This window comes from Dromaius novaehollandiae, chromosome 8, assembly GCF_036370855.1.
Source record: "Dromaius novaehollandiae isolate bDroNov1 chromosome 8, bDroNov1.hap1, whole genome shotgun sequence".
NCBI lineage: Eukaryota > Metazoa > Chordata > Aves > Casuariiformes > Dromaiidae > Dromaius > Dromaius novaehollandiae.
In genome coordinates, this window is record NC_088105.1 from 8,029,846 (window position 1) to 8,056,534 (window position 26,689).

The 26,689-nt window shown below is 44.9% G+C and overlaps 2 protein-coding genes across 4 annotated transcripts in view; one reads left to right on the forward strand and one right to left on the reverse strand.

The window, feature by feature from the left end:
• Positions 1 to 12,543, forward strand: part of EDEM3 (ER degradation enhancing alpha-mannosidase like protein 3) — a 32,695-nt gene extending 20,152 nt beyond the window's left edge. For both annotated transcript variants that reach the window (XM_064515571.1, XM_064515572.1), the window contains exons 14-20: positions 59 to 224; positions 2,999 to 3,153; positions 3,950 to 4,103; positions 5,297 to 5,491; positions 6,176 to 6,341; positions 6,855 to 7,040; positions 8,641 to 12,543. In XM_064515571.1, the coding sequence (XP_064371641.1) occupies positions 59 to 224; positions 2,999 to 3,153; positions 3,950 to 4,103; positions 5,297 to 5,491; positions 6,176 to 6,341; positions 6,855 to 7,040; positions 8,641 to 9,044 (1,426 nt within the window). In that variant the 3' untranslated portion in view covers positions 9,045 to 12,543. The remainder of the gene's footprint in view (positions 1 to 58; positions 225 to 2,998; positions 3,154 to 3,949; positions 4,104 to 5,296; positions 5,492 to 6,175; positions 6,342 to 6,854; positions 7,041 to 8,640) is intronic.
• Positions 12,544 to 16,996: 4,453 nt separating this feature from the next.
• Positions 16,997 to 26,689, reverse strand: part of C8H1orf21 (chromosome 8 C1orf21 homolog) — an 86,477-nt gene continuing 76,784 nt past the window's right edge. For both annotated transcript variants that reach the window (XM_064515573.1, XM_064515574.1), the window contains 3 exons: positions 22,599 to 22,675; positions 22,020 to 22,080; positions 16,997 to 17,743 (listed from right to left, as the gene is read on the reverse strand). In XM_064515573.1, the coding sequence (XP_064371643.1) occupies positions 17,705 to 17,743; positions 22,020 to 22,080; positions 22,599 to 22,675 (177 nt within the window). In that variant the 3' untranslated portion in view covers positions 16,997 to 17,704. The remainder of the gene's footprint in view (positions 17,744 to 22,019; positions 22,081 to 22,598; positions 22,676 to 26,689) is intronic.

Here is a 26,689-nt window from a genome sequence, read left to right on the forward strand (position 1 = left end):
CTGGCATTTTAGAAAATATGAGTATCTTTTTAAAGGGTGTCCTTTTTTTTTAATACAGAATGGATTCTTTCTTTCTGGCTGAGATGTTCAAGTACCTTTACCTGCTCTTTGCTGATAAGGAGGACATGATTTTTGACATAGAAGATTATATCTTCACTACAGAAGCTCATCTGTTACCACTTTGGCTTTCCACTACAAACCAAACCATATCTAAAAAAAATACAGTAAGTAACGGCTCAAAACTTAAATCAGTTTTTAATGCTGCTTTAAAGTGGTTTCCTTTTTATTACAAGAAATGGAGGAAAAAAATCAGGAAAAATAGTAGTTTGAGGTATATCAGTTTTGGCATTTCATTTAACATGAACTATTTTATCATAAAAACAGTTGTGGTCACATGAATATGAATAATATTTCCATGATGGAATTTTGCACCACTGAATCTTGTGAAAAATGTTGTGGAATATGAGTAGTATTTAAAAAGGGACACATTCACTGTCCCTGTTCATATAAATCTGAAAATAACACAGTGCAATTTTTCATCTTCATGTTTATTTTCTCTTAATTTATTTCTCAAACATATACAATGACATGGCAACATTTTTGTTGTTTATTTTACTGTACTGACCCTCTGCAAATTTGCAACAGTATTTTGAGGCTAATGCAAAGTTAATATTGTAGGATACTCGTCTGTTCTAGCTTTAGAATATTTCATTGTCTCAGTGCATTTAATAAGCTTTTTATTTTATAAATGTAAGAACGGCAGTGGATTTACAAATATCTTAATCCTTCTTAAATACCCTGTGGTAGTACAAGTGTGCTGTGAAATACTGTAAACACCAGTCTCCTCTGTTTAAGATGGTGTAGTTTATCTTTCAGGAATCTAACTCTGCTGACAAGCAAGGTAAGTGAATGAGAAAGTCAATAGAGAGGTGTCCATGCCATCAGGGCCATAAAGTCCTTTTTTCTGCCTTATTTTGGCCCTTTACTATGTGTCCTCTCTGAAATAATTTCTGGATCAGAAGAGAATACTCCTGTTTTATATCAAACTATGTGCATCTTGGAGAAATCTTAAAGCTGAGTAGAGAGCACTGTGTCTTACTGAATCTGACATTAGAAGGAACTTCTTGAAATAACTTGCTCTTAACATCTAACATGGGTAATATATTTAACATGTCATAGAGTTGATTTTTAGTGTTCCCAGATGGTGCAGATCCTGTACACTCTCTCCAAAATGTCCTTTCCTTGAACACTTAATGTCTCTTCTCCTCAAGTTTTAGAAACAGAGACTATGAAGAAAAGGCAGAATGGATTTAAGAGGGATTGCACTTTCAGTGTAACTTTTTTGCTGTTTTTTGTTTGGTGTGACCAGCATTTTCCAAACTATGCAGGAAGTTATCTGAGGGGTCAAAAAGAGCGGTTCTGTAACTTTTATTCCCAACATGAGAATGTGATACCTGTAGCTGAGATGGACAGGATTCTCTCAGTAGTGGGAATGAAGTGCTGGCCTAACGTATGTAGCTTTCTCAGGAATAGCAAGCGTTCAGTAAAAGGTCTAAAAAGAGAACAGAGTAAGTTAATGAATGCAGTTTTGTTGAAGCTTTTTGTTAAGTCTAAGCTACTAATGTGATTAACTGGAAAGTAAGAAAGATCCCATTTAACGTGGTGTCAACAAAAGGTGCGAAATAGCTAAAAGTCTATTAAGACTAGTGCATTATTTTTTAATGAAACTTATCTACCAGAAGAAAATTCTTAGGAAAAACGGAATGTGTTGTGGGCGGCTAAATTAGTTTTAATATAAACACAGTACTAGTAATCTGAAGTATAGAAATAGCTGGTAGTAGCAACCGAACATCCTGTTTGTATTTATTCTCCTAAACAGAAAAGGTCATGTTTTACTATACTGAAGTTTGCAATATTGTAGACCTTCTTTCTCAAGTGATGGAGACAACCGTTTGTCATGCTAAGAGCATAGGTACTTGAAAGTATTTATTCCAACAGACTAATTAAGCCTTTTAAGTCTTGTGTCTTAGGGAGCCTTTAAATACTTGGTTTCAGTTTATTAACATATTGTAAGGAGGGGGTTTTGTTGGTAAGTAAATACTACCTTAATTTTTACAGGTGGGAAAACTAAATGGCCAGAGTTACCCAATAAGTCACTTGCAGAACTAAGAACAGACCGGTGGCAAGTTTTCCATTGTGCACATGATTTCACATGTTACCAAACAGTGATTTGTGCAAATGTTAATTCCGAAGCTGTCATCTTTTCTGAGAATAGATGTTGTTAGAATTATATATAGGTTCAACATTGCAATGCACAGATTTGCGAGACTATAAGGCTCCTGAAGGGAGAATCTTTTGTTCATATAAAAAACTTATGTACAAGAAGCTACTGCTTTTCCATCTGTAAGTCTTCATAAATACATACATACTTTTATGATGCATGAGTGTTGGATTATCTTACAAATAAAGCTGATCTCCTAGAACATTACTTAGAAAATATTCTTGCTCAAGGAAAGGTGTGACATTCTTATAATGTGGAGGAGGAATGACTGAAGGCCTGGAGCTGGTTTAGTCAGCCTCCTGGCAGTATCAAATCATAACTACTTTTTCCAGTGGTCTGGCACATGAAAGGACGGGGATACTAGCTATTCGTCAGGAGGGGGCTTTGAGATGCACTCTTTGCTAGTAGAGGTTTAACTGTTTTTGCAAAAAAAAGCCTAGATACTGAGGATGCAGGATGTGTAAGTTACAAATGAGAATGGTGTTGTGTTTATCCCTAAAAAGGGCTAGTAGTACAGTGGTTACTGTTTAGCGTTGCAAGGTGAGACATAAAAAAAATTACATACTCTTCATGCTTGGAAACTGTATGGTTGTGAATTTGTCTTCGGCTGCGACATGTCCTGTGTACGCTGATGACTTGAGGATAGGTCTATTTGATTTTCTTACTGTAAAAATGTAACCTGTATTTTTAATAAGTGATCTTTATCTTTCATTTTAGACTACAGAATACACAGAGCTGGATGACAGCAACTTCGATTGGACCTGTCCGAACACCCAGATTCTTTTCCCAAATGACCCTATGTTTGCTCAGAGTATTCGTGAGCCTTTGAAAAATGTGGTGGATAAAAGTTGTCCTCGGGGTATTTCCAGAGCGTAAGATGAATATTTGCTGTATTTTTTTAGTGTAGGAGTGACTGGAATTGTCTGTTATGCAGGGGAAGAGAAACACTTAAAGATATTGGAGTCTTATAGGCTCTCTAAGTTTAAGTTTGTAGTCCTTTCAGAATGGATAGCCTAACTGTGGGAAAAATCAGTTCTGTCTGGCATCATCAGCAAAACTCAGGCAATTTCCATCAGGAATCAGTGAATCTTTCAAAGCAGAAGGATCTTAATAAGAGTCATGTGCCTCAAAGGGAAATTGTAGCACAGCTATTATGAGAAAAACGTCATCTTGATCTGTAATCTTTAATTTCTGTAGTCTCTCGCACAGTTCTGCAACTCCTTTTATGTATTAAGTAAATAATGCCATAGATAATCTTACGTATTTTGGAGGGTTCAGGGCAGTCTGTTAAAGTTGAGAAAGCTTATCCTTCTGACTGCCCCTTTGATATTTATACTTCATGAATAAAACTGGGCAGTAGTTCTATTAGGAAAACTGTTTTTAATCATTCTTGCAATAATGCAGACTATTTAGAAATGAGAAATAACGTATGGTAGTTTCATTTTTAGCAACACTGCATGTGCTCTTTTGTACTACAAAATAATTGAGAAAGTCAGCAATTTTTTCAAAAGATAGTTTGGCTGAGAGGTTGCATTTCAGTGAAGTTTGTACTCAGCTTTATTCCAAAGAATTCCCAGCTTGTGATGAGAGGAATAACTTGTGAAAGTGTGTGCAAGGTCTCAGGAATAATCTGTTCTTAAAGCTTTGATCTCTAATATCTTTTGGCAGAGAAGAGAGCTTGGGAAGTGGACCAAAACCACCACTGAGAGCCAGAGATTTCATGGCCAGTAATCCTGAGCATTTGGAGATATTGAAGAAGATGGGAGTCAGTTTGATTCATCTCAAAGATGGAAGAGTGCAATTAGTGCAGCATGCAGTGCAAGTAAGACCCAACAGTAACTTTTTTTTTGAAAATTCTTAGTAAAATCCTACCAGTTACGATTTTTGACACTTTCAGAGGTTCAGGAGAGGCAGCCAGACTGTGGAGGGGCACGTGAGCTCGATATAGGACTATATTTAATAGGCTGATGCTTGTTAATATTTTTATCCCCGAAGCACTTTTTATCAAAGCTCCATTAGATTAGAGTGGAGGCTGTTCACAAGATATAATTCTGGTTGTCTGCTGACTCCATTAGCCATTGCCACATATACATTTGCAGTTGATTCACACCTGGAAAGTTTTCTCTACTATTTACTTTACGTTTAAAGAGTGTTTTTTTTTTTTTTTAAGCCTAAAGTCTGTGGGACACATTTCAGTTGGAGTGTGTTATTTTTCCACAGCACCCTAATGACAGTTTGGTCAATAAAAAAGAGCATTATGGTAGCTGGATGTGTTCATGAATATCTACAAATTGATATTTAGCTACTGAGTTAGGCTGTGGATAGTTTGCTTGTAGATAGAAAATTGATATTTAGAAACTAAAAGTTAGTTCACTTCCAGATGCGCCCCCCCCCCCAAAATATAAAGTACTAAATATTTTGTCATATTCTCTCTCTATAGAATTCTGTAAATCCATCAGCTTTGAAAGATTTCAAGTTGGTTAAATCAATACTAACTTTTTTTTAGATATGGGGGATGGAAACCAGAGGTTTACCTTAGTGAAATACCATTCCTTTCATAAAAGAATTTCAAAATAGTGTAATTAACAGCATCTTTTCTGAAAAAAATAGTTTTCAGTTTGAGATATTTCCACTTGTTTAGGAAATGGATTGATTTATCTAGCTATATTTTACCCTGCAGTGTGGGGAAGATGTTTTAAAAAGTTAAATACTCCCTTTCAGCAGTCTTCTCTTTTATCTGAGGTGATGAATGAATGTCAGTTAGCTTCCACTCTGTATTTTAAAATCTTTGTAGCATCAAATGTTTGCCAACAGTAGTGTTTTGTTAGAAAACTGATATAGAAACAGAGCATTATTCTGAATTACTGAAGTACCAGTGCATGCAGTGTAAACAGCAGTCAAAGCAAGCATAGCTTCAGGTTTGGGGTTTTTTTTCCTTTCAAGTTCGTCAAACACTTCAGAAGAAACTGTGGGGTTTTTTTGTTATTTTTCTCCTCTCTCCTTGAAACTGCTTAGGCAGCAAGTTCACTCGATGCTGAAGATGGCTTACGATTCATGCAGGAAATGATTGAACTATCCAGTCAGCAACAGAAAGAGCAACAGCTACCTCCTCGCGCTGTTCAAATTGTTTCCCATCCGTTCTTCGGCAGGGTGGTCTTGACTGCTGGGCCAGCGCAATTTGGAATGGACTTGTCCAAACACAAAGCCGGGGTGCGTAAGATGTACATGTGATCTCTTCCAAGCTTTCTGTTGCTTTTTCTTTCATGAACCTAAATTTTTTAGTATTGATGCTATTTCAGGTTGGTCAGCTAGAGGTTAGTTTAGTAGTTAAAATGATAGGATGCAGCAATGACAGAAGATAGACTTTTTTAGATGAGTGGCTTATCAGTCTGTGCTGTCCTTCTCAGTACTGCAGTCACGCTATACTAAATCTTAAATAATGACTGATAACTATGTATATAATACATATTGAAACAAATTTATATAATGTGCAGTGTACATCTTAAAAGATGTTTGCTTAAGGGAAGGGAAGGTTTTCCTACTATATCAGCCATGAATTTGGAGAAGCCCTTTTAAAGTTAGCTCTTTTAAAGTTAGGCTGTTCTAACACAAACTTTCATAAAGGGCTGCATCTAGGTGGAAGAAGAAAATATGACACAGGCAGCAATTCCTATTGGAGGCATAGGTATAGTCAGAATACAAGGATGAAGAATTAAGTTTTCACATAGTCATTCTTTGCTTTCGTAGAACTAAAGCTCAGGCTCCAGGGTAGAGACTCTCCAAAGTGACAAATACACTAAATGCATTGGGTTAACTGAAGAAACTAAAAGGCTTAGGCAACTTCTGCAAGCTTGAGCCTAGTGTTCTAATTCAATTTTTTTTTTCCCCGAACAGACAAGAGGATTTGTTGCAACCATTAAGCCATATAACGGATGCTCAGAGATCACTAATCCTGAGGCAGTGAAAGAGAAAATTGCTCTGATGCAGAGAGGCCAGTGTATGTTTGCTGAAAAGGCACGAAACATTCAAAAAGCTGGAGCAATAGGAGGCATTGTTATTGGTAAATAAAACTTAAGTTCTTTATTTGTGTAAATGTGACCTGTATTTTTTAGATTTGGAGATACTGGAAAGCTGACAAGAAGCTGTTAAATCTTCTGAGGTGTCAGTACTCCAACACAGAAATTGTGACCTCAGAAGATGAAGAAATGCTATGTTTATGTCCAGTTCTGTGGAAGAGAAACAGCCAAAACAAATTGAGATGAGTGATTGTCACTGTCTTTGCGGATTAGAAGTTACTCTTTCAAGGATCACTGAGTGCTGAAATAGTGTTATCTGCTAACAGTTGAGGAAGTCTTAATATACAAAGTAAATCAAAAATGTTAAAGAAAGCAAGTACACGTGCTGTCTTTTTGTTTGCTTTCTTTTACAACAAATTTACTGTTTTCTGCCTGGAATCCTCTTAAGTGACTGGGCAATAGAAAGCTGCTCAAAGTCTGTTAGTTCAGAGTTGTGGTCTTTTCATCTTTTTATCTAATAGAAGGGTTTTCTTTTTCTTTTGTGTGTGTCTGGCTAGATGACAATGAGGGAAGCAGCAGTGACACTGCTCCTCTCTTCCAAATGGCTGGTGATGGAAAGAATACAGATGATATCACAATTCCCATGCTCTTCCTGTTCAACAAGGAAGGAAATATTATACTGGATGCAATCCGGGAATACGAGGCTGTAGAGGTGCTCCTTTCTGATAAAGCAAAAGATAGAGGTAAGAATGAGGCGTTGGAGTGTGGTGTGTATATTATTTTATTTTTTTAATATATACATATTTAGTTTCCATTGGTGCCAGTAGGCACAGTGTGAAATGTGCAGTAGTGATTTTTTTTATTGATACCTAAAGGTATAAATGAATTATTTGGCAAGTTTAGTTTTCTGTTTGATGTTAGTATTCGCCTTTCATGTGAAAGCCATTATCTGAGGTATCTGTCCCCTGCCACCCCCCTCACCTGCCCCAAATGTTACTATTAAGGTCCAGAAGTGCTGTTTGTAAGTTAAATGTCAGTTTGACTAACAAGACAATACAGCCCTTTGGATTCCTTTTGAACCCTTTTTATCATAATCAGCTTTGAAGTCATGTCAGGAGTAATTTAAGTGTTTTCAGTGTCCCACACTGTAAATGCCTCTCTCTTAATCAGGCTCCCAAGTGACATTCTCAGTACCCAAAAGGAAAGAGCTGAGTGTTTTGCCTATGTAAGGGAAAGTGGTTATCACGAGAAATAACGCTGCTGACATCAAAAGTTTGGCTTTTTTCCCCTGTATAATACAAGACAATTACAAACTAATACACTTCAAATTAAAATGCTTGCATATGACAGAGATTTCTAGGTTTTTCCTTTTGTAATCCTTCCTCTGGACAGCATTTAAATATTTGTAGCATTGTTTTATTCAAGCAGGGTATGTAGAGAACAAGTCTCTAGGACACTGGTGACAACATTTATTTTCTATACATTTGCAAAGGTGATGACCTGAAAGCTACAGTACTGTTCCATCATAGCTGCTTACAGATTCTTCCTGTATATTATAACTATGGTTGAGCTGCTGTAATAAAATACTAAACGCAAAAGATAGTTCTGCATTTGAGAATTTGTGATGCATATGTGCTTCTTCCCCCCCTCCTTGTGCTTTCGTTTGGAATCCCAGCAACAATCTTTAAAGGTAAAACGATTCCAAACTACATTATTGATAGCAGTAAGTATCCTGTACTGAAAAGGTTATATGACGTTTTACTCCCTAGAACTCTTGTCTTATATACTAGTTACAAACATTAAATTCTAAAGAAATCCGGCTAGTTAAATCAGAGAGCTCACCTAAAGCGAAAACCTAAATCCATATTTGAGAAATGAATGTTAGTTGCTTTGAATATGGGTGTGAGGGGGGAGGCACTTCGGCTTTGGCTCTCTTTAATTCACAGTTTAGTAAACTGACATAACTCTGTGCATCTCCCACTTGCTTAGATGTGGGATCCTAGCTGGGCATCTGGGAGTGCTTTAAAATTCAGTATTAAAATTCAACACACACGCACACAATGTTAGAGTATTTGCTTAAGATTGAAGAGTGGCAACTAGCACTGGCCCAGAAACCAGTAGTCAAGTTTGAGGATCAGAAGCTAGTCTCACCATATTGCTTGCCTTTTCTAGTGTTTAAATGTCTTGCCCTCTGTAAAATCTATTCCTTAATAACATTAAGTCTTCATATCAACAGCAAGTCTGCACTTCTTTGGAGGTAGTGGTCTTGCATTTGAAATGCATGATAAAATGCTGCTTTTCTAGCTTTTTTCAAAACACTTTTTTTCCTTCCCCCTCTTAAAGACTTGGAAATGGACAATATGGACCAGAAATCATCTGAAAATGATTCACATAAGCAGAGTTCAGAAGAGACTACTTCAGCATCTCAAGATGTTGGCTTGGCCGGTGAGGAGCCTGAAGGAGAAGAAAACTCTGATGTTACTCAGCCTGATCCTTTATCTCCTGCTCACACAGACAGTGACGGTGTTTCCGTTTCAAATCAGGATTCCTACATCCCTGACAACGAGGCTAGTACTCAAGAACCAGAATGCGCACAGGCGGATAACCAGCCTCAGGAACAAAAGACTGAGACAGAGTCAGACTCCAAAGCTAACTGGGATAATAAAGTCCAACCTATGGAATCCATATTAGCAGACTGGAATGAAGATATAGAAGCATTTGAAATGATGGAAAAAGATGAACTATGACTTGTAATAATAACTTATTTGTTAGTAAACAAATGGAGAACTCTTTGGGTAGAAGAGGCTCTGATATCAGAGAACTAGGAAACATATTCAGTATTGTGATGAGCAACCAGGTTTCACCTGGAAAATACCATAGAAATCCAGCACGTGCTCTTTGTATTGTTTTAATTTTTCCTGTTTAAAAATGGGAATGTGCAATCGAAGCATTTGTATGGCTCCATTGCATGGTGCTGTAACCCAGGAGGCTCGTTCAGCAAACGAGCCCGACTTCTGCGTTCCAGGCTCTGAGAGGCCAAATTCCTGTGGCTTCTGGGAGGCAAAAGTTGAACGCGGTGGCGTTAACATACCACTTAATGGTTATCGATGAGGGCACTCGAAGGCAGTAGGTCAGTCACTTGTTTTTGGTGTAGTGAAGGTGCGGCTTCACTGATCTGTACTGAATCGAAAGCCTTCACGGATAGCAACAGGTGAAATCATATGTTTCCAGTTGTAGTGTCTCTGAGACGCAGCTAGAAGCAATTTGATTTTGTTCTGACATATCATAGCGAGACACAGTAATGTTGCTCATCACTCCTATCTGTTACCCTGAGGAACGACTAAGGTGACTTGGAGTTTTTCCCCTTCCGCTCTAATTTCGAATCGAGATGCTATATAAACCAAAGGCGGCGTGTACTTTGTTAGCAAGCTCCATCCATCAGGGAAACAGAAAGCCGTGCTAATTTGGGCTCGACCAGGTAAAGGCTCACAGCCTGTTGTGAAAATTGTGCTCGAGGTTAAGGTAAAGGGGACAAGACGAATGTTCGGTACAGGTATTTCCTTTGGCCTTCCAGGTTGAAAAACTCAGTCTACCGTAAGATACAGAATTCAGAACTGGTAGCGTTCTCTGAAAGGAGACTAAACAGAATTAGATCAGAATTAACAAAACCTTCTTTTTCTACAAGTTCTAACAGCTTGACTTTGTTGTCATTTTTATATGCAACTTCTATACATGTGATGATTAAGGTGATGAGGCCAGTACCAGTAGTGAAGTGCAACGATTTTGGCTGTTGATTCCATAGTTCAAAGTCGAGTGGTGTGAATTCAAGGAATGATACGTTACTCTGGGCTTCGGGAGTTTGTTACAGGCAAGTGTGAGTCCTAATTTGCTATCCCTTTTATGAAAAACATTATTTAAATTAAAACGGGGATGTTTAAACAACTGAGAAACGTTTTGACTGTGTCCAAAGAAACTGCCAAAAACTAACAAACTTGATTTGTATAAACTGCTTTTAGTGAATTATGATTCAAAGGATTGTTTTATATTAAGAATAAGTTAACACTGCCTATATGCTGCACCAAGCTAAAAATGAAGGTTTATGTTAATCTCTACAGTGGGGGGGGGGGGGGAAAAAAACCCCAATCTGAAGCGCACCTTTAATGTAGCTGGTGAAACAACGCGTGCTGAATATGCAACCGTTTAATTAGTACAGCCATACTGTATGTATCTATGTATATTGGTGTACAGTATGAATGGAGAAAACCCAGGCAAATGTTGTATACATGTATACTTAATGACACTTGCTTTCAAGAGTATCAAAATGCACAGGCACCTTTTGAGAGCATGACAGTCAATCAGAATATTATACATCAATTGAATGATAACTTCAGATCCTTAGAGTAGGAGGTGATTTTGAGGAGGAAATGAGGCAGTAGTGGAATAGTGAATAAGTGTCCTTTTAAAATGAATTAGCTTTTAAATGTAGTTATGATTCCTTTGCACAAATAACTGTATGGAGGGTTGAGCTGAATGAGTAGAGTTGAAAGCAGAGCTTTTTCAGTTGAGAGGGTTTTTTATTTTATATATAAATTTTTATATGTATAATGTCTTATATATATAAAAATATATATATTTGTTTTATGTGGGGGTTATTCATGTAAGGAGTTTGATCACGGGAGCCTCCTAAGTGTCCTTAGTTACTTGGAGCCCTGATCCGCAGTTGCGGGCCGCGCTGGAGCCCCGCTCGCGCCCGGGGACGCGGCCAAGCGCCGGCACCGGCAGGATCCGACCCTGAGCTGGTGCCGGTCGGCGGTTTTCCCTGGGGCGGTTCCCTACGTCCGCCAGGGCTTAGTGCCACAAGGGAGCTTTCCAGTCCGTACGCTCTTGGACACGGGCTGCATCTTCCGATTTGTTGGGTCTTGGGGGGGCAATAGAATTTCTTCAGGGGTAGAGATCCTCCGGTCTATATGTTAAGACCGTCAATATAACAACTAAAGCTTTTTTATTTTTAATCTTCAGAAAATTTGTGTTTAGAGCTAAAACTCTTTAAAAAGCTTAGCTTTCCCTGCCACCACAAACTCATTTTTTCCTAACTACTTTGCGTCCACACCTGTTGGTAAAGCGGTAGACATTTTCTCTCCTCTTAAGGGATTTTTTAACAATCCCAGAACTCAGTGTGGATTTTGAAGCATTGGTTTGGCGGTGGCCTACCTCAGATAAACATTGCCTCAGATAAACGTCGTCGTTCTTGTTTTTTGGTTTTTTTCTTTTGTTTTGTTTTTTTTTAAGATTGTTTTACTTTTCCTTTTGAAATGATCATGAGAGCCATAGCCATGTTTGACGAGTGGGGTTTACACTTTGTTTACAGAACCGAATCAGGTAAAGTTGACCTTTGGGGAAAGAAAAATAAATTAGGGGGACAGTTTTATTCAGGGGTTTGGGGGGTGGTTTTTTTTTCTTTTTCACTTTGTAATTCTTTATAAGGAAATAGGTTTTAGATAACCTTTTCATATCATTCTGAAAAGGAAACTTCTGTCATCTTAAAAAGCGAAAAGAATGTATTAATCCTAACTTTTTGGAGAGGGGAGTAAGTGACCTTGACCAATTCTTACGAGTCTGCTCCGGGGGAGTCTTACTCCTGCATCCTTCGGTAATCGCCTCTTTAGCTGTGCGTATTGTATGGACACTGAAGAATTCAGGGATTGCGCGATAGGGAGCTAGCACTTATTCCATGCCGTGTAATTCAGATTAGCCAATTGCTTTCTCATCTGATGTTAGAGGGATATTCTCAATTGTTTACATTTATTGTTTCTTCATGAAGTTTTAAAATGAGCCCGGCTTTGTTCCTCTCCTCCTGCCGATGTACCTGAAGGCGTAGTGTTAGTCCTGAGCAAGCGTACGTTGGGAAGTTAAAACGGGACATCTTACGCAAAAGGCGTCAGTCAGAACATAGAAAAAATAACATTCTGTGAATGAAATATTGTATGTTCAGATTTTATAAGATTTTTTTTTAAGCCAGCCCAATTTACAGCCGTATATTTTCTTATGAAAGATGTCTAATAACAGGTGCTGTAACACTATCGTTGGGTTTTACTGTCTGGTGGTAAGTGTATACAATATTTCTGAGGGCAACTATGTACTGTGATGTAAAAGTCTGGGCTAAAATGTATATAATCTGTGTACATAATTGTGTACTTGATTATAATTGATTGTAAAGATTTAATAAAATGTAAATATTCTGGTCAAGCTGTTCTAAATTGACACTGATTTCTGAATGGCCCAGCCACGTTGGTGGTTTACCTTGATTTTAGCAAGTGGTGTCTCTGTAGGAATACAGAGTCCAACATACTCCATTATTCTTCCTGTGTTACGAGTTATTCTGCAATACACCTTTATTCCTAGGGAGTGTGTTTTGTTTTGTTTTGTTTTTTCCGCGGGGGGTAGGAATAAGAAAATACCTCTTGGTCCACAACGATGCAGGAGCCCTAATCTTACCTCTTAATAGGCAATGATGGACACTTGAACAGTATTTGTTGTTTTAAGTAGAAAACGTTGCCAGTCTTGCAGATGAAATATGCAACTTCTCCAACCTATGGTTAAGGGAACATGGGGAATTAATGGCTTGGAGTATTTTGGACAAAGGCGTGCTCTGCCTTCCTGCTCCCTGCAGAGCTCCTAGATGGGCCAAAAGGCCTCTGGGCTGCAGGGTCTCTAACCAAGCCCTGCCCTTAAAAACACGCTGTGCCCGTGGTGCAGACGCGAACAGGGCTATCTCGTTGAAGTCTAGCTGATTCTGCCTCTAAATCAGTGATGGTTCCTGCCTCCCGCTGGGGGATGATGGAGTGGGCACAGCTGGGCTGCCAGCGGGTGCTGGCCTCTGCTCGCCGGGCCCGGAGCCCAAGAGCTGCGGTTAGGGCCAGCGCGGCCTGGGGCACAGCAGCAGCAGCCTCTCGGGGCTTTTCCAAAGAGGAAATAAGTTATAGTGCCCAGAGCCCCTGCGGCAAGCGGGGGCCGGAGGGTGGCCGAGCATCGCCGGCCCCTGTGTTGGGCAAGTTCACGCCTGCTTGGGGGTGAAGCTGCTGCAGGGAGACTTGGCCGGCTGTTGTTGAAGCAACTTCTGCTCAACCCCTGGGAAAGCTCAGCCAAGCTCCTGAACGCTGGCGTGGGCCAATCCACCTTTATTAATCATTTGACGCTGGGAGCAGCACAACAGAAAGGCTAAAAAGAGACCCTCCATACTTAAGAGCTGATTCAGGCCCATTTGCTGGTTCCTTTAAGCCTTCACTAAATCAGACCATTAATGCAAAAAAGCCTGTGCCATGCTCAGCTGCTAAACGTCTGCATGCACGGACGCAGGTGCCTCCCTGGATAAACATGCTGCCCCAAAGCAGTGCCAGCTAATAATGTCGAAAAAGCCCTTTGCACCAAGGGCTGTCTCCCGTGGATGTTTCATGTAATGGCGCATGCAGCTTTCCACGTTTATTTTGGGATTTGGCAGGGGTGAGCTGTGTGCCAGCCCCAGCGCGGCTCTGCTAAAGGATGCCAACCTCCGCCGCGCTGGCATTACGGCCTCATAAAAAATGACGTAGCTGCTATTTTCGGCGGCAGCTCGCTCCGACTCGGTGAATAAGCGCGTCTCCATGTGACTCATTCGGAGGGGGGATATTAATAGACACACAAAATCAGAATGCCAAAAAAAACCTGAGAACACCACTCGGTTCCCACACAGCGCCAGCTCGCTTCTCCCGCTGGAGAACTTCTTGTCTCAAGAAGCTTTTGAGGCAGAACAAATTTCCTCTTCAGCTCCCACCGGGGAAAAGAAACGCTGCCGCCGCGCGCGATGCTGATGCTGACTTCTCTGCGCCTGCGTTGTGTTGCACAACGGTCCAGCACGTGGGACTGATGCTCCGAGCTCAAGGCGATGCCCCGTGGGCCAGCCGAGGCGAGGCTGTTGCCATCATCGAAGCCTGTACCGAATTACGCAGCAGACAGAGCATCTGCCTCAAATAGGCCCTGCTGACACGAGGTGGGCGCCTTCGTCCAAGCACGGCTCCCCTAGCCCGGGCCAGCCTTGAGCTCAAAGCTGGTGCGCACCTGAACACATTAGCTAGAGGTACACAGCTAAATTGGAAGAAGAATAAAGAAAAACAAACACTCTAATGTTGGTTTTAAAGCAAAGACACAAGCAAACATCTCTGAATTGTCCCATTGCCAAGCTCAGCTGAGTCTGGCTCTGCTTCAGTTTGCTGAACATGCGATCCAGCCACCGCAGAGTCCTGTAACGTGACTGTTTCTTCGGTGGCTACTGAGGTTCTCAGGACTTGAGGGGGTCCTGGTGGTCACCAAGTTGAAGGTGGGCCAGCAACGTGCCCTTGCAGTAAGAAGGACACCAGCACCCTGGGCTTTATTAGGCTGCCAGCAGGTGAGGGAGGTGGGCCTGCCCCTCCACCAGCCCTGGTGAGGCCACCCCCGGAGTGCTGGGGCTGGGGCTGGGCTCCCCAGTACCCGAGAGACCTGGATGGACTGGAGCGAGCCCAGCAAAGCGACACGAAGATGATGAAGAGCCTCTGTGGCGCAGTGCAAAGCAACACCCTAATCCCTGGGGCAAACTATAAAACCGGGGGGGGGGGGGGGGCACAAAAATGCCAACAGCATTCGGAAATTAGCCTCTTCTATTAAAAGCTCATATAAAACTCCCTCCTCAGTGGACGTGTGCATGAAACAGCCCGAAGGCTCTTTTATTGCAAAGACCAAGTGTGTCAGCCGGGCTGGCTTGGGGTTGAGTCATCTCCAGCTCCAAAATCGAAGTGGCAGGTAATTACTGTTTTATAGGCTTGCTAAGAGTGAAATAGCCGAGAACTGAGTATGTGCCTGAACTCTAATTTTTGTAACGCGACTGCAATGGGTTTTGGAGTTTAAACATGCCTTCCTAGCGCTGCCTCTACCCATTCAGCCTCATCTTCGGCTGAGGCGCCTATTCAGTCTGAAATGCTTGTCATGCTTCATGGCAAGGGCCCATCATTACCCTGGGCACTTCTACAGCAATTAAAATGCAGACTGCAAAAAAAAAAAAGGGGGGGGGGGGGAAATCAGCAGGTATCCAACCGCCCCATGCCGGGGCATGGCCCCATCCCCAGCGCAGGAGGCCGCTAAAATTTGGCCAGAAAAGGGAAGTCAGCCCAATTCACCAGGGCACTGGAGGAAGGAAACCACGTGCTGATGGAAGAGGTTTGCTCACAAAACCCTTTCACTCCAGCTTTGTATAAGACCCCAGAAGTTGACTCGGAGCTTAAGCCTACTGAATTGAACAGTTTGGCCTAGAGTGATTTCCCCCCCTCCCCCCCCCCCCCCCCAAAGTGGTTTCCATGTAATAAGCCTCAAAACCCCCATTTACAGCTAAGCAGCAGTACAGCCTGCGGAAGCAGGCCCACTTCTTCTCCCACCCGCCGCTCTGCCGCAATCCCAAATAGATTTGATGGGTGCAATCTGGGGGTGCAACTTCAAGGAGAGCTGCATTTGAAGCCACAGTAATCCACTTTTACATTATTATAGCTCTTCAGCTGCACAGAAATGGTAGTATATATTTAGACAGCAAATGCAATTTGCTAGGACTTGGGGGGGGGGGGGGGGGAACCAGATGGAAAAAAGCAGCGTAAGTCCGGCGGGCTGCTGAGCTGAGTCAAAAAAGCCGAAAACCAACCTAACTCAACAGAAAGGCCCAATTTCTGCCTGGTGCACGTTAATGATGGTAAAATAGGACAGGCCCTACGATTTTTTTCTGACCCAATTTGAATGGGCAAGAAAGTCCCCAATTCAGTCCCAATTTACTGCACAACAGTAAAGGAAATCACTTTGAATCTCCTAGTTGGCCAGCAGAAACCTCCTGTTAGGCCACTATACACCTTATACATAGGATTTGTATAGGGAAATTTATACATGAGACCTTCACCATTTAGCAAACGAAGTCTGTGCTGAAGGGAAAGACCCAAGCCCACCACTCCTCCCCCGGCGTGGAAGGCTTTCGCGAGCGCTTTCGAGAGAAGGATTTGCTGGATCAAATCCCAAGACTGTTGATTAATTAAACTGCTTAAATAATTCAAGCACGCAGTTCAAAGTCCTTAGCGGGGCCACCTGCTTCAGCGCTGACAGAATTTATGGGGGGGGGGGGGGGAATCACGTGCAGGAGGGCACAGCGATCACGTCAAAGCATTCGTAACAAATCAGACACTTCTTCAGCGCTGAGAAACTAGAATAGTCCTAACGATGACGACGTGTTAGGAAAAACTCCAGGAGGCCATAGTGCAGCAAAGCGGGGAGAAGAGATGCTCGTACAGGTAACAATCATCTCCTTTAAAAGAATAACTACAAAAGGGGCCCTTTTTTTTTTCTTCTTTAAGGGTTTTTTTATATATATACATATATATATATATATATATATATATATATATATATATATATATATACTCATGACAGTAGTTGTTGAAAATATTACATCTTGCTTTTGAGAAGATCCTCTTTGTGTAATAGGGAAAAATAAACTCTACAGCACACGCAACAGATGCTATCCCCAGGCAGCACGGAGCTGCTTTCAAGTATTCGATCCACAGGGTTTTAAGTGTGTGTGGTGGGGTGGGGGGGCTGCTTCTGCCCTCCCCAGCCTCTCCAAGCACTGCACTGTATGAACGGTAAAAGACAAGAATACATAAAAACAGTAAAATGTTTATTTTCTTAGAAAAAAAGAGATTCAAAATGATTGTGATCACACTCCCATTCGTGCTCAGCAAAGCCAATACTGCAAGCTTAGTCCTTGATTAAGATACCTAGTAAATGAAAACTCTTTTCCTCCTAAAATACAAATCCCTGCTCCTGCATCACTTCCAGTATTTCAGTGACAACATGCTTTTAAGGGACACCAGTTTCGCCGCCTCTTCGCAGCGGCGGAACAAGGCCTGCCCCGGCAAACCCCCCCCCGAAGCGTGGCCTCACCGGCCCGCCCGCGCACGGACACGCAGCCCAAGGGTGGTTCCCGGCCGCTCGACGGTCACTGACGGAAGCCTGGTGTGACACTACCCCGTCTGACAGGCAGAAAGCCGGCCCGAAGCCCGAATAAAATCATCGACACTGTCTTTCGGATCAACCTTAAGGATTTGCTGCATATCTGGACACGGAAAAAGTGGAAAGTTGCGACAAGTTTTAACTAGCAGCAACAAAAACGGTCCCATACGAGTTCTTAGCAATATTCCTCGTCTGGTCAGTAAGAAACACTGTAACTGAATGGAGCATATAATGTGGAAATGATCTTCTCGCGTTATGTAGCGCTGCTCGCTCTAGAAGACGTCCCAAAGGTCTCGGCGGGGTTGCGATCTATTTACACAGTAGTTCTCCTGCTTCGCCGGCAGAACCGGCACTATGTGACATCCTCCTCTTCTGAACAGTAGTCACGACCCTTGGGGGAGAGACACAGAGGGAAAAAAACACAACTGTAAATGATTACGTGAGAACAGAAATGGCAAAAAGCAACGGAGCACTTCGAAATTACGCTTTTCAGCCCTGTAAACTTCGGAGATTTAAGCTTCGAGCTGGGCAGAAACGTGAAAACCAGGGGAAAGAGTCTGCACAGCGGCTAAATCCACGTCTGGGAGGTCTGCGTGAGACCCGACCAGGGACCTGGCCAGCCCCGTCAAGCGCTCAGCATTTTCATCCGCCCCACTGACTCCCCGGGGAGGGGTCGACAAACTGATTTCCAGACCTGCTTCGCAAAAAGCTGCGCCTTGACCGACCAGGACCTTCTCTTCAAACCAGCGAAACTGCCGGATGCATCAGCGATGTCCAAGGCTCAAGGTGCCGCTGGCCATCACGCTACCTGGTCCCCACCGGCCGTCGCTCCCCGCCACGCTCCGCACGGGGGGCCACCAGAGCCGGAGTAAACCAGACCCGCTGAATCCCATCCTGCATTTCCTCCCCCTCCCCTTTTCTGCCGTTTCTCCACCTCCCGCTCGCTCCTTGATGGCGGGCGAAGGCCGGCCAGCCGCCGTCGGACACCCGCTTTCGGCCTGGGCCCTGCTGGGTCCCAGGAGGCGGCTTCCCGGGCTGGACGCGGGGCGAGGACCAGCTCCCGGCGGTCATCGCCCAGCGCGGGAGGCCGCCCAGCGCCGGAGCTTTCCCCAGCCTTCTGCTTCCAATTCAGCTTGCGTAGGCAGCGACAGCACGGCTGAAGGGGGGGGGGGGGGTGAAAACGCTGGCCGAGACACCGGGAATACTTCCCACGCTTTCCTGAAGCGCGACATGCAGCTCTTCTACGCGCCATCCCGGGAAGAAACCAGCAGGAGAGACCGCGACCCGACGAACCCATCGACTTCCCAGGCGAGGGTGATGCCCTGCTTGAAAATTAAGAGCCGTCCTAGCACCGGGCCGCAGCCCGAGGCGGCCGGCTTTCGGCACGGGGACCCCCGCCGCGGCAGCCCGCCCGCCCCTCGCCTCCCTCGCGCGGGCAGGCACCAGGGCGGCCCTCGGCCCCCGCCCGCTGCCGGCAAGGCGCAGGCTTTCGCTCGCTGAAGGCTGCACGTCCGCTGCCCTCCTCTCCCGCCCTTGCGGGCGAATGGTAAAAGCTGAGCTCGGTACCGCGCCGCGCGGTGCAGAGAAAGGCGGCGTCCGTCCCACGGCGGCCGAGAAGAAGGCCCCGCTGAAGGCATCGTGCCACGGAGCTTGCAGGCAAAGCTAGCCGTTTTAGTCTCGCCGGGATGCAACGTTTGGAGGCCATCCTTCTTCCCGCAGGGGAACCGCCGGGCAGCGGCGGCACAAGCCGCAGCGGCCGAGGCAGCAGCCTGCTTCGGCCCTGCTAAGCCCTGTGGCCCCAACCCAGCAAAACGCCTTCAGCGAACGCCCGTTTTGGCCCCCCGGTTGCTCTGGAGGGTGTTGGACGGAGCGGCCAGTACCTCGCCTGCCAGCAGCTGCAAACCTGCTGGGCTCAGCACGGGGAATCACTGCGGCGGGACCGGGCAGAACGTCGCTCCGAGCGGCAAGCTCGGCGGCTTGCCGAGCAGCCACGGCCTTCTGAAGGAAACGGAAACAGAAGGCGGGCCACGAAGGGGCAGGCAGCGGATGAGCTCTGCGGCGGAGACAGCATCCGGGCGCGTGTAAGCGCAAACATGGGTGACGGCGTGTTTTTTGAGGGAGAACACGTGCAAGCAGATGCATAAGCGCTAGAAAGGAAAAGGCCCCGGAGGAGGGAGCGGCTCCCCCGAAAGGCAGCCGAGTTTCGCTGGGAAAGGTCCCACCCTTTCCTCCTCCCTTGCCGTTCCAAAACCCGAACTTCCAATTTTTGTGGCCAACCACAAAAACACCTTAACGCAGGCGCGCGGGTCCGAGGCAACGGAAAGGAGCCTGCAGTGCCTCTCCCGCCGGATCCTGACGCCTTTGCCAGGGCATCCGACACCCAAAGCACCCAAAGCACCCAGCCACCAGCGTGACCCCACGGTGCTCAAGCCGCCGCGCTGAAGCAGGAGGAGGGACGTCATTTGAGGTACACACGCACTGCAACGATTATTTTTAAGCCACTACGGAGGGAGCAGCTTCCAACAACATGACCACTGATGAATCCCACCAATACAGGTTACCTGGATTGTGGTTTTTTGTTGTTTCTCTTCTAGGGGGTAGATATAAACCTAGAAATTGATGGTGAACTATTCAGTTGCACCTCAACCTTGATTTTTTTGTCGCCTAGTGAGACGGCTGCCTACACGTTGAGTCACACCTACAATAATCACAGACACTTAAAGAGGATCATTTCTGATGATCATTTTCCTCCTTTTTCACTCTTTCTTGGTAGCCAAGATGGTTTCACTAGGGGTAAACTATCGGGTAAATTTTCCGTGTTTTACAGGTCATGGTTTTTAATGCTGCTTTTACTTCATGCTTTCAGGGATGCACCGGTGAGCCTGGCATCCCGGTACCACGCGACACGCACAACCGGCTTGCTGCAGTTGCCTTTGGGACTTCGGGGCAAGTTTCGGAGAGGTTTTCCTCCCGACGGCAGAATTCCCACCGACGTGGCTCACGGGGCCGGTGCCCACAGCCCGTCTCCAGCACAAATCCGGCGCTGCTGGGGCAAACAACCACCACCCCGCCTCCCCGGTCCTCGTCAGACCTCCCGCTCGGACTGATGAGCTGCCCAGTGATTTAGTTCTTCTGATTCTTCCACCGCCGTCCTCCCCGTCCCCGGAGAAGGGGCTGAAAACGCTATTTAAGGATCGAACAAAAATCCTCCCATCTTCCAATCTTTACAGCGCTTCTGGGAGATACCCTCAGAAATGACATATTTCTGGCAAAGATTAATTAAAAACAAAACTTCTCTGAGGAAGAGCATGTCCTCAGGCCCAGGAGCTCCCCGCAGAAGGCAAATCCCAGGCTCGGCGGTGCATTAACCCCTGCCAAGCGCCGCGACTCCCGGCAGCCCGAAACGCACGGCGGCTGCCTTTCTCTCTTCGACGGACAAAACGGTACAATTCCTCCGACTCGGGAGTCTCCGGGCGAATGAGCGCGGGAGCACCGGCTGGCGAACGCGCGGCATCGCCGCAGGAAGAGCACCTAAATGTCCACAGGGCGAACGGATTAACTCAAAGGAGAATTAGCTCTATAGCGGAATAAAAATAAAAACAAAAATATAAAAAAATTTACGCAGAAATTCTGCTTTTAAATCCACGTATAGGAGTGCCGCAGGTTAAGCTGAAACCTTACTCCGGTGCATGGCCCATATAGAAACACTCTTCTCGAGACTGCAAACTCCCGGTCCCTTGGGGAGCTCCTCTAATCGCACGCCCGTCCCTTTTATCCGACCCCATGTTACCTGCCGACGCCGAACCCCAAAGTTGGGAGACCCAAGTTTCACCCTGGACGTTTTCATTTAAGGGAAGGCATTTGCAACTGAAGAAAAACCAGAGCAATGCTCTCGCCCGGGATAAGAAGAGCACAGGTTACGCTCCGAGGAAGCTGTCCCGTGTTTCGCTTTGCCATCTATTCCTTTCTATTATTTTTCCCCGCATAATTAAAAATTCAGCTCTAGATATGCAAACAGCTCCCTGAATAGTCTAACCCCACTCCACACTGTCTGAGTGAACATAAATATTTGTTATTCCTCTCTAATTTTATGCCACTCTAGAAAAAAATACACTTGACAAAAGCAAAGCAAATGTGTTGCCTGGGACAAATAAGAGATTTATCCAGCGTAACACTCCAATGATGTGGGCAAAAAAGGCTGAAATTCACAGCTGTCCAAGCAAAAATTCCCCTCTCTGCAACCCCCAATTACTATTTGGGAGTATGAATTACTTTATTCCAGTTGGGGAATCAAATGTTTAACATCAACTATTAAATAAGCACAGCTCTAAAATGCGAAACCTAAAAAAACCACTGATGAGTGAATGAGCTCAAGGGATAACCAAGAGCAAAGCGCCCACTCCCAGCTTCTCCTCCAGGCCTGCAAGGTGACCCAAACAGCCCCCTGAGCTTCTGAATGTCTCCGTTTCCCATCTATGTCGTGATATACAAATCCTCCATCATCTCACAGGGAATTACGCTCAGTTAGAAGACTCGTGGAGAACACTCGGATCCGTAAATGAAAGCTGCTGTGAAGACACTGAGCTAGGCGAAGCGTTATTCACCCCCTTCTTCGAAAATCTGGCAGCCCAGGTCCCGAGCCGGGCGCTCGCTCGCCTGACTCCTACCTTTTCAATCTTTTCGTCGAGCATCCTGAAGAATTCCTGCTGGCTCTCGGAGATGTGCATGCTGCAAAGCAACGGGAGAGCATCAGTGCCCATAGCAGGCTTTCCCATTTCAAAACCCCCGCGCGCGGTCCAGAATAGTCCAGCAGCCAGTTTTAAGTTCGTAGCACTGCGAAAAATAACTCGCTTTTCTGTCATTGTAGAAAAAAAGTGCAAAAAACCCAACCACAGGACAGGAAGGAACCCACAGTCAGTCTGTACGTTGCAGGATCCACCCTAAGCCAGCGCCTCCCGTTACCAAATTTTGTCCTGGGCCATATCCCATAGCTGTCATAAGGGTTTCTCAAGCGATGTGAAGGTCCCCCATTCAACAAGAAAAACAGTCCTAGAAAAGGCATTGAATTATTTATCTATTTCTTTTTGCTCTTTAAGCAAAGCAGGCCTTTCCCAGGCAATGCCCCAAATCCCTCTCCATCAGGGTCAGATGTGTTACGGTTTTGAGATTATAAACCCTAAAAAGAAATAAATAAATTGCACACGGGAACCGATATTTGCCGACTCACTTACTTAAATTGAACTTACTTTGCTCTGGGTTGATGTACTAATCCTGGGATCTCTTTATTAGATTTAAGTCTTGCGTTTGAACTGGCACTTTTTTCCTGCAACACACAAAAACACAACACGGATCCCATCAGCACTGAGCGCACGCAGCACGGCCGGCGTTGGTCACGGGAACGTCACGCTCCGCTGGCCTCGGTCACGTCCGCCTGTAGCACCCAACGAAGAAAAGCAAAATTAAAGGGAAAAAAGGGATGAAATGACGCAAGGAGACATGCAGCCATCAGCTTGGGTGGACAGATGTTAAATAGGGTGAGCAGGGGCTTGGCGATTGCCAGGGCACCACGATGTCCCCAGCCACCGGCCCAAATGCAGCAGGTAGCCATTGACCTCTTGTTTTCAGGGAAAAAACTATCTCCTGCCTGCAAAAACGTGGGAAAGGACGTGGCCGCTTGCAAGTCTTCCCGGAGCAGCGGGAAGCTGCCAGTACGGATGGGCCCGCGTCGAGCGAGCGTCTCCAGCCCACCACTGAAACCAGCCACCGGAGACTCCTCGGGCGCGCGACGCCGGCGATGATTCGAGCAACGCGAGAAGAAAAATGAGCCCTTCCGTCGGTAATTTTGGCAGCTTTGTTTCGCCTTATTTACTCGCTGAATGAATAAATCACGCCAAGTGATTTTTAAGAGGGCTACTGAATCGCTGGCTTAAAAAGCAGGCTGTCTAGCAGCTAATACTTTAATGAATAATTCTACAAGGACTGTAAACATCAAGCGCCGCAGCATATCTAACGCTGTTTAACACATAGCTGCTAATCCTCCCAGAGGGAAAACGGTGCCTGGCCTGAAAATCACCCTAAGAGAGAAGCAAGCCTTGCTTTCCAAGCCTGAGCAAACCTCTCTCTGTATATACTAATACAGAAATATATGCAGATGCTGGGATCAGCACAAACCCTGCTCTGAAGAAACTTCTCCTGCTTAGGGACAACTGGGAAGCCATGAGACAAAAATACACTGATGCACTGCCTTCTTTCTGTGGGTGCCATGAAAACATCCGGAAGATCCGCTAACTCGCTCAGGAGGATGGGAATAAATTTCCCGTCAAGCCAGCGCCACGACCCCACAGACTAATCCCTGCCACCCATTGCTTCTCGTAACGAAGATGCATCTACCGCCTGCTGCTTGCGGCTGGAAATTAATACGCAAAAGTTTGTTTGCTTTTCATCTAGCTCTGCTTCTAAGCCTTGCAGAAAGGTAAGAGTAAATAATGCCTCCCACCACAGATTTTGAAATAAACCACTCGGGACGCTGTAATTGGATATCCGCGGCAACTCGTCTCCAGCAAAAAAGGGGTAACAGCGGACGCTTTATTCCCCGTCACCTTGCAATTAATCGCTATCAGAGTAAAGCTGTCGGCAAATCAAGGTGATTCCAGTTGATAGATTTGTTAATTATTGCTAATTCCCCCCGAAAAGGACGTGCCGCAGGATTGCAGGGCAGTAGCAGATGGCAGCGACTCTGCTGCCAGCTGCCGTTAGCACAGCAACAGCCCCCACCGCCATCGGCAGGAGCTATCTGCCCGCACTTCCCCGCAGGCCTCCCCTCTTACCTACCCAGCCTGCAGACACGTCAACCTCATTTATTTCCTTCTCTTCATAAAAAGCCCTTTTTAAGAACCTTCGATAATCGTAGGGATTGTCGATTTTTGAGAGAGATGCTTCCAAATGGTGAGACTACGTATTATTTTGTGTGTGTGGTATTTTTAACTAATGTGGGCATGAAAGAAATCAATTAAAGATGGTAGTAATAATAACTTCCACTACCTAATCTACTGACCAATTTTCGTCCACTTATGGTCACCTTTTGGTCTTTAATTGCTTTTCTCAAATGTTACAAAAATCAAACAAATATATGCCCAAATAGGAAAAAAAATGTAAAACAGTAAATCTTGGCATAAACAAAGCAGCTTTCTTTGAATCAACTTTTTAAAAAAATTTAATTTGGAAAAGGCTGAAAGTATCCAACTTGCAACTGTACCCTGGAACCACCAATGTCTGGAGGTGGCATGGTCTCAAAAATTAGTTCTGCTTTTAAGATGCCTTCGCGTCTCTAGATTCTCTATTAAAATGGTATTCAAGTTCACAGAAATATTGCAGGTCTCACCAGATGGTGATCACCTTTTACTTAATATTGGTAGTTTACAGCTCTTCAAATATTTAAAAGTATCACATATCATTCATAACAGGGTAGCACTTTTCAAACTGTTTTCCAGAACTATTTAATTCATTGTTAAAAGCATTTAGGGAAAAAGGAAGAGCTGGGTCTCAAGCCCATGAGGCGAAGGAGCTGAGCACGATGAGAAGCACGTCCAGTGGACCAGCACATCTAATGGACGCAACCCTCATGACTCATGTGCCAAGAGGGACCAAGCCCTTGGTGCTAACGGTGGGTGAGGAGACACTTGACAAAGACGTTCTCTCTCATCACAGTCACGGAAAGGACCTTCAAGAAAACTAAAAAAAGCCTTTATTAAAAGCAACCCTGTTAGGGATACAAACACCCACAGCCACGCTGAACTTTCTATTACCGGCCAAGAACGAGCAACGGCGGACTCGCGCAGGAAACTGCCCAACAGCAGCAGCTTGTGCATCCCATCGACCTGAATTACAAAGAACACCTGAAGCCAAGGAAGAACAAACCCCAAAATGCATTTTATCAAGAGCGAGAAAATGAAACGGAAGCAAGTGCTAGCAGAAAGGACTGCTCTTGACACGATTATAAATCAAGCACTATTATTTGCTGATCTGAACAGAGCTTGAGGGCAGGTTTCGTAATAAATCTTAGTGTTCAATGGACCGTTTTAGCAAACACGCTTCCTGTTTCAGGCCAAATCTTCCTCAACTGAGAAGGAAGGATTTGTCCATGACGCCTTACCCCGACAGAGTATCTCCCAAGCGTCTCAAAGAGGCTTCTTAATAAATCAGACATCTGAAGAACTTTAATGTGTAGGTCTGGGTGTTTTATCCCCAAGTAACAGGCTGGGGGAGCCTGACGCCTGAGGACCTCAGGCATGCAACGAGGAGGGGAAAACAGGTGTGCAGCTGTATGTTTATTTCGGAAAAATCCGATTCTGCTAAGCCAGCCAGCATCATGCCGTGCGTCTGCACAGAAGCTGGGCTTTCATCAACAGCCCATGGTTTTCTCAAATTTCTTCCACGGGGTAGGCCTCATCCTGGAAAAAGACAGTTTTCCAGCCTGGGTACTACTGGGAAACTTCCCTGCAGCAAAATAAACACGAGCGGCCCAGAGACACTTCGCCAGCGTTGGACCGTGCCCGACGGCAGCTCCCCGCGCGCTCCGACGGCGGCAGCCCGAGCCGGCAACGCAGAAATGCCGGGAAGCAAAAACACAAGGACTAAAGTGATACTGCAGAAGAGTGTTGATTTGGTTGGACCACCTTGAACACCAGCCAAAACCAGAGATGTTATCCTCCGTCCTTGACGGGCTTTTAATTCTGTAGGTGTTTACACGGGCCAACATCTAATGAAGTTTCCTACTCCAAATGAAGCAAGGTGCTAGCACAGAGGTGCACATGCGCAACTACCCTCCCGCGGCTGCGCAGAGGAACATACACGAAAGACAACGCTCCGAAAAAGCTTAAGGACTAACTTACTGCAATTTTTGTTTTTTAATTTCCAGAAGTTTAAAAGGGACACACGGGAGGTCTCAGGCCTGCTCCAAAGCACTGGGAGCAACGGCTGAAGTCAAAAAGAGCTCGAATGGGAGCTCAAGTATTTCATTGCACAAATATCGCACCTCAAGTCACAGTCATAAAGAAGACTATCGGAAAACATACTGCAAACTTAGAGAGGGGTTTGAGCGGAGCCTTACTAAACTCTCCAGTACAGCAAGCAACCACCCGACTCTCAGAGCTTGGTGCTGGCTGGAGTCAGGGTAACCAACTTGTTTCATCTGCAGGTTCGGCACCATTTCAAGCATCACCCTGCTGCCTTTCCTCTGTTGATCTTCCTCTTCAAGGACACCTGATCCGAGGTGATTTGGTTTCAGATTGCCACCTTCTTTTTTTTTTTCTTGGATCAGCTGTTTGCGTTTTTTTTT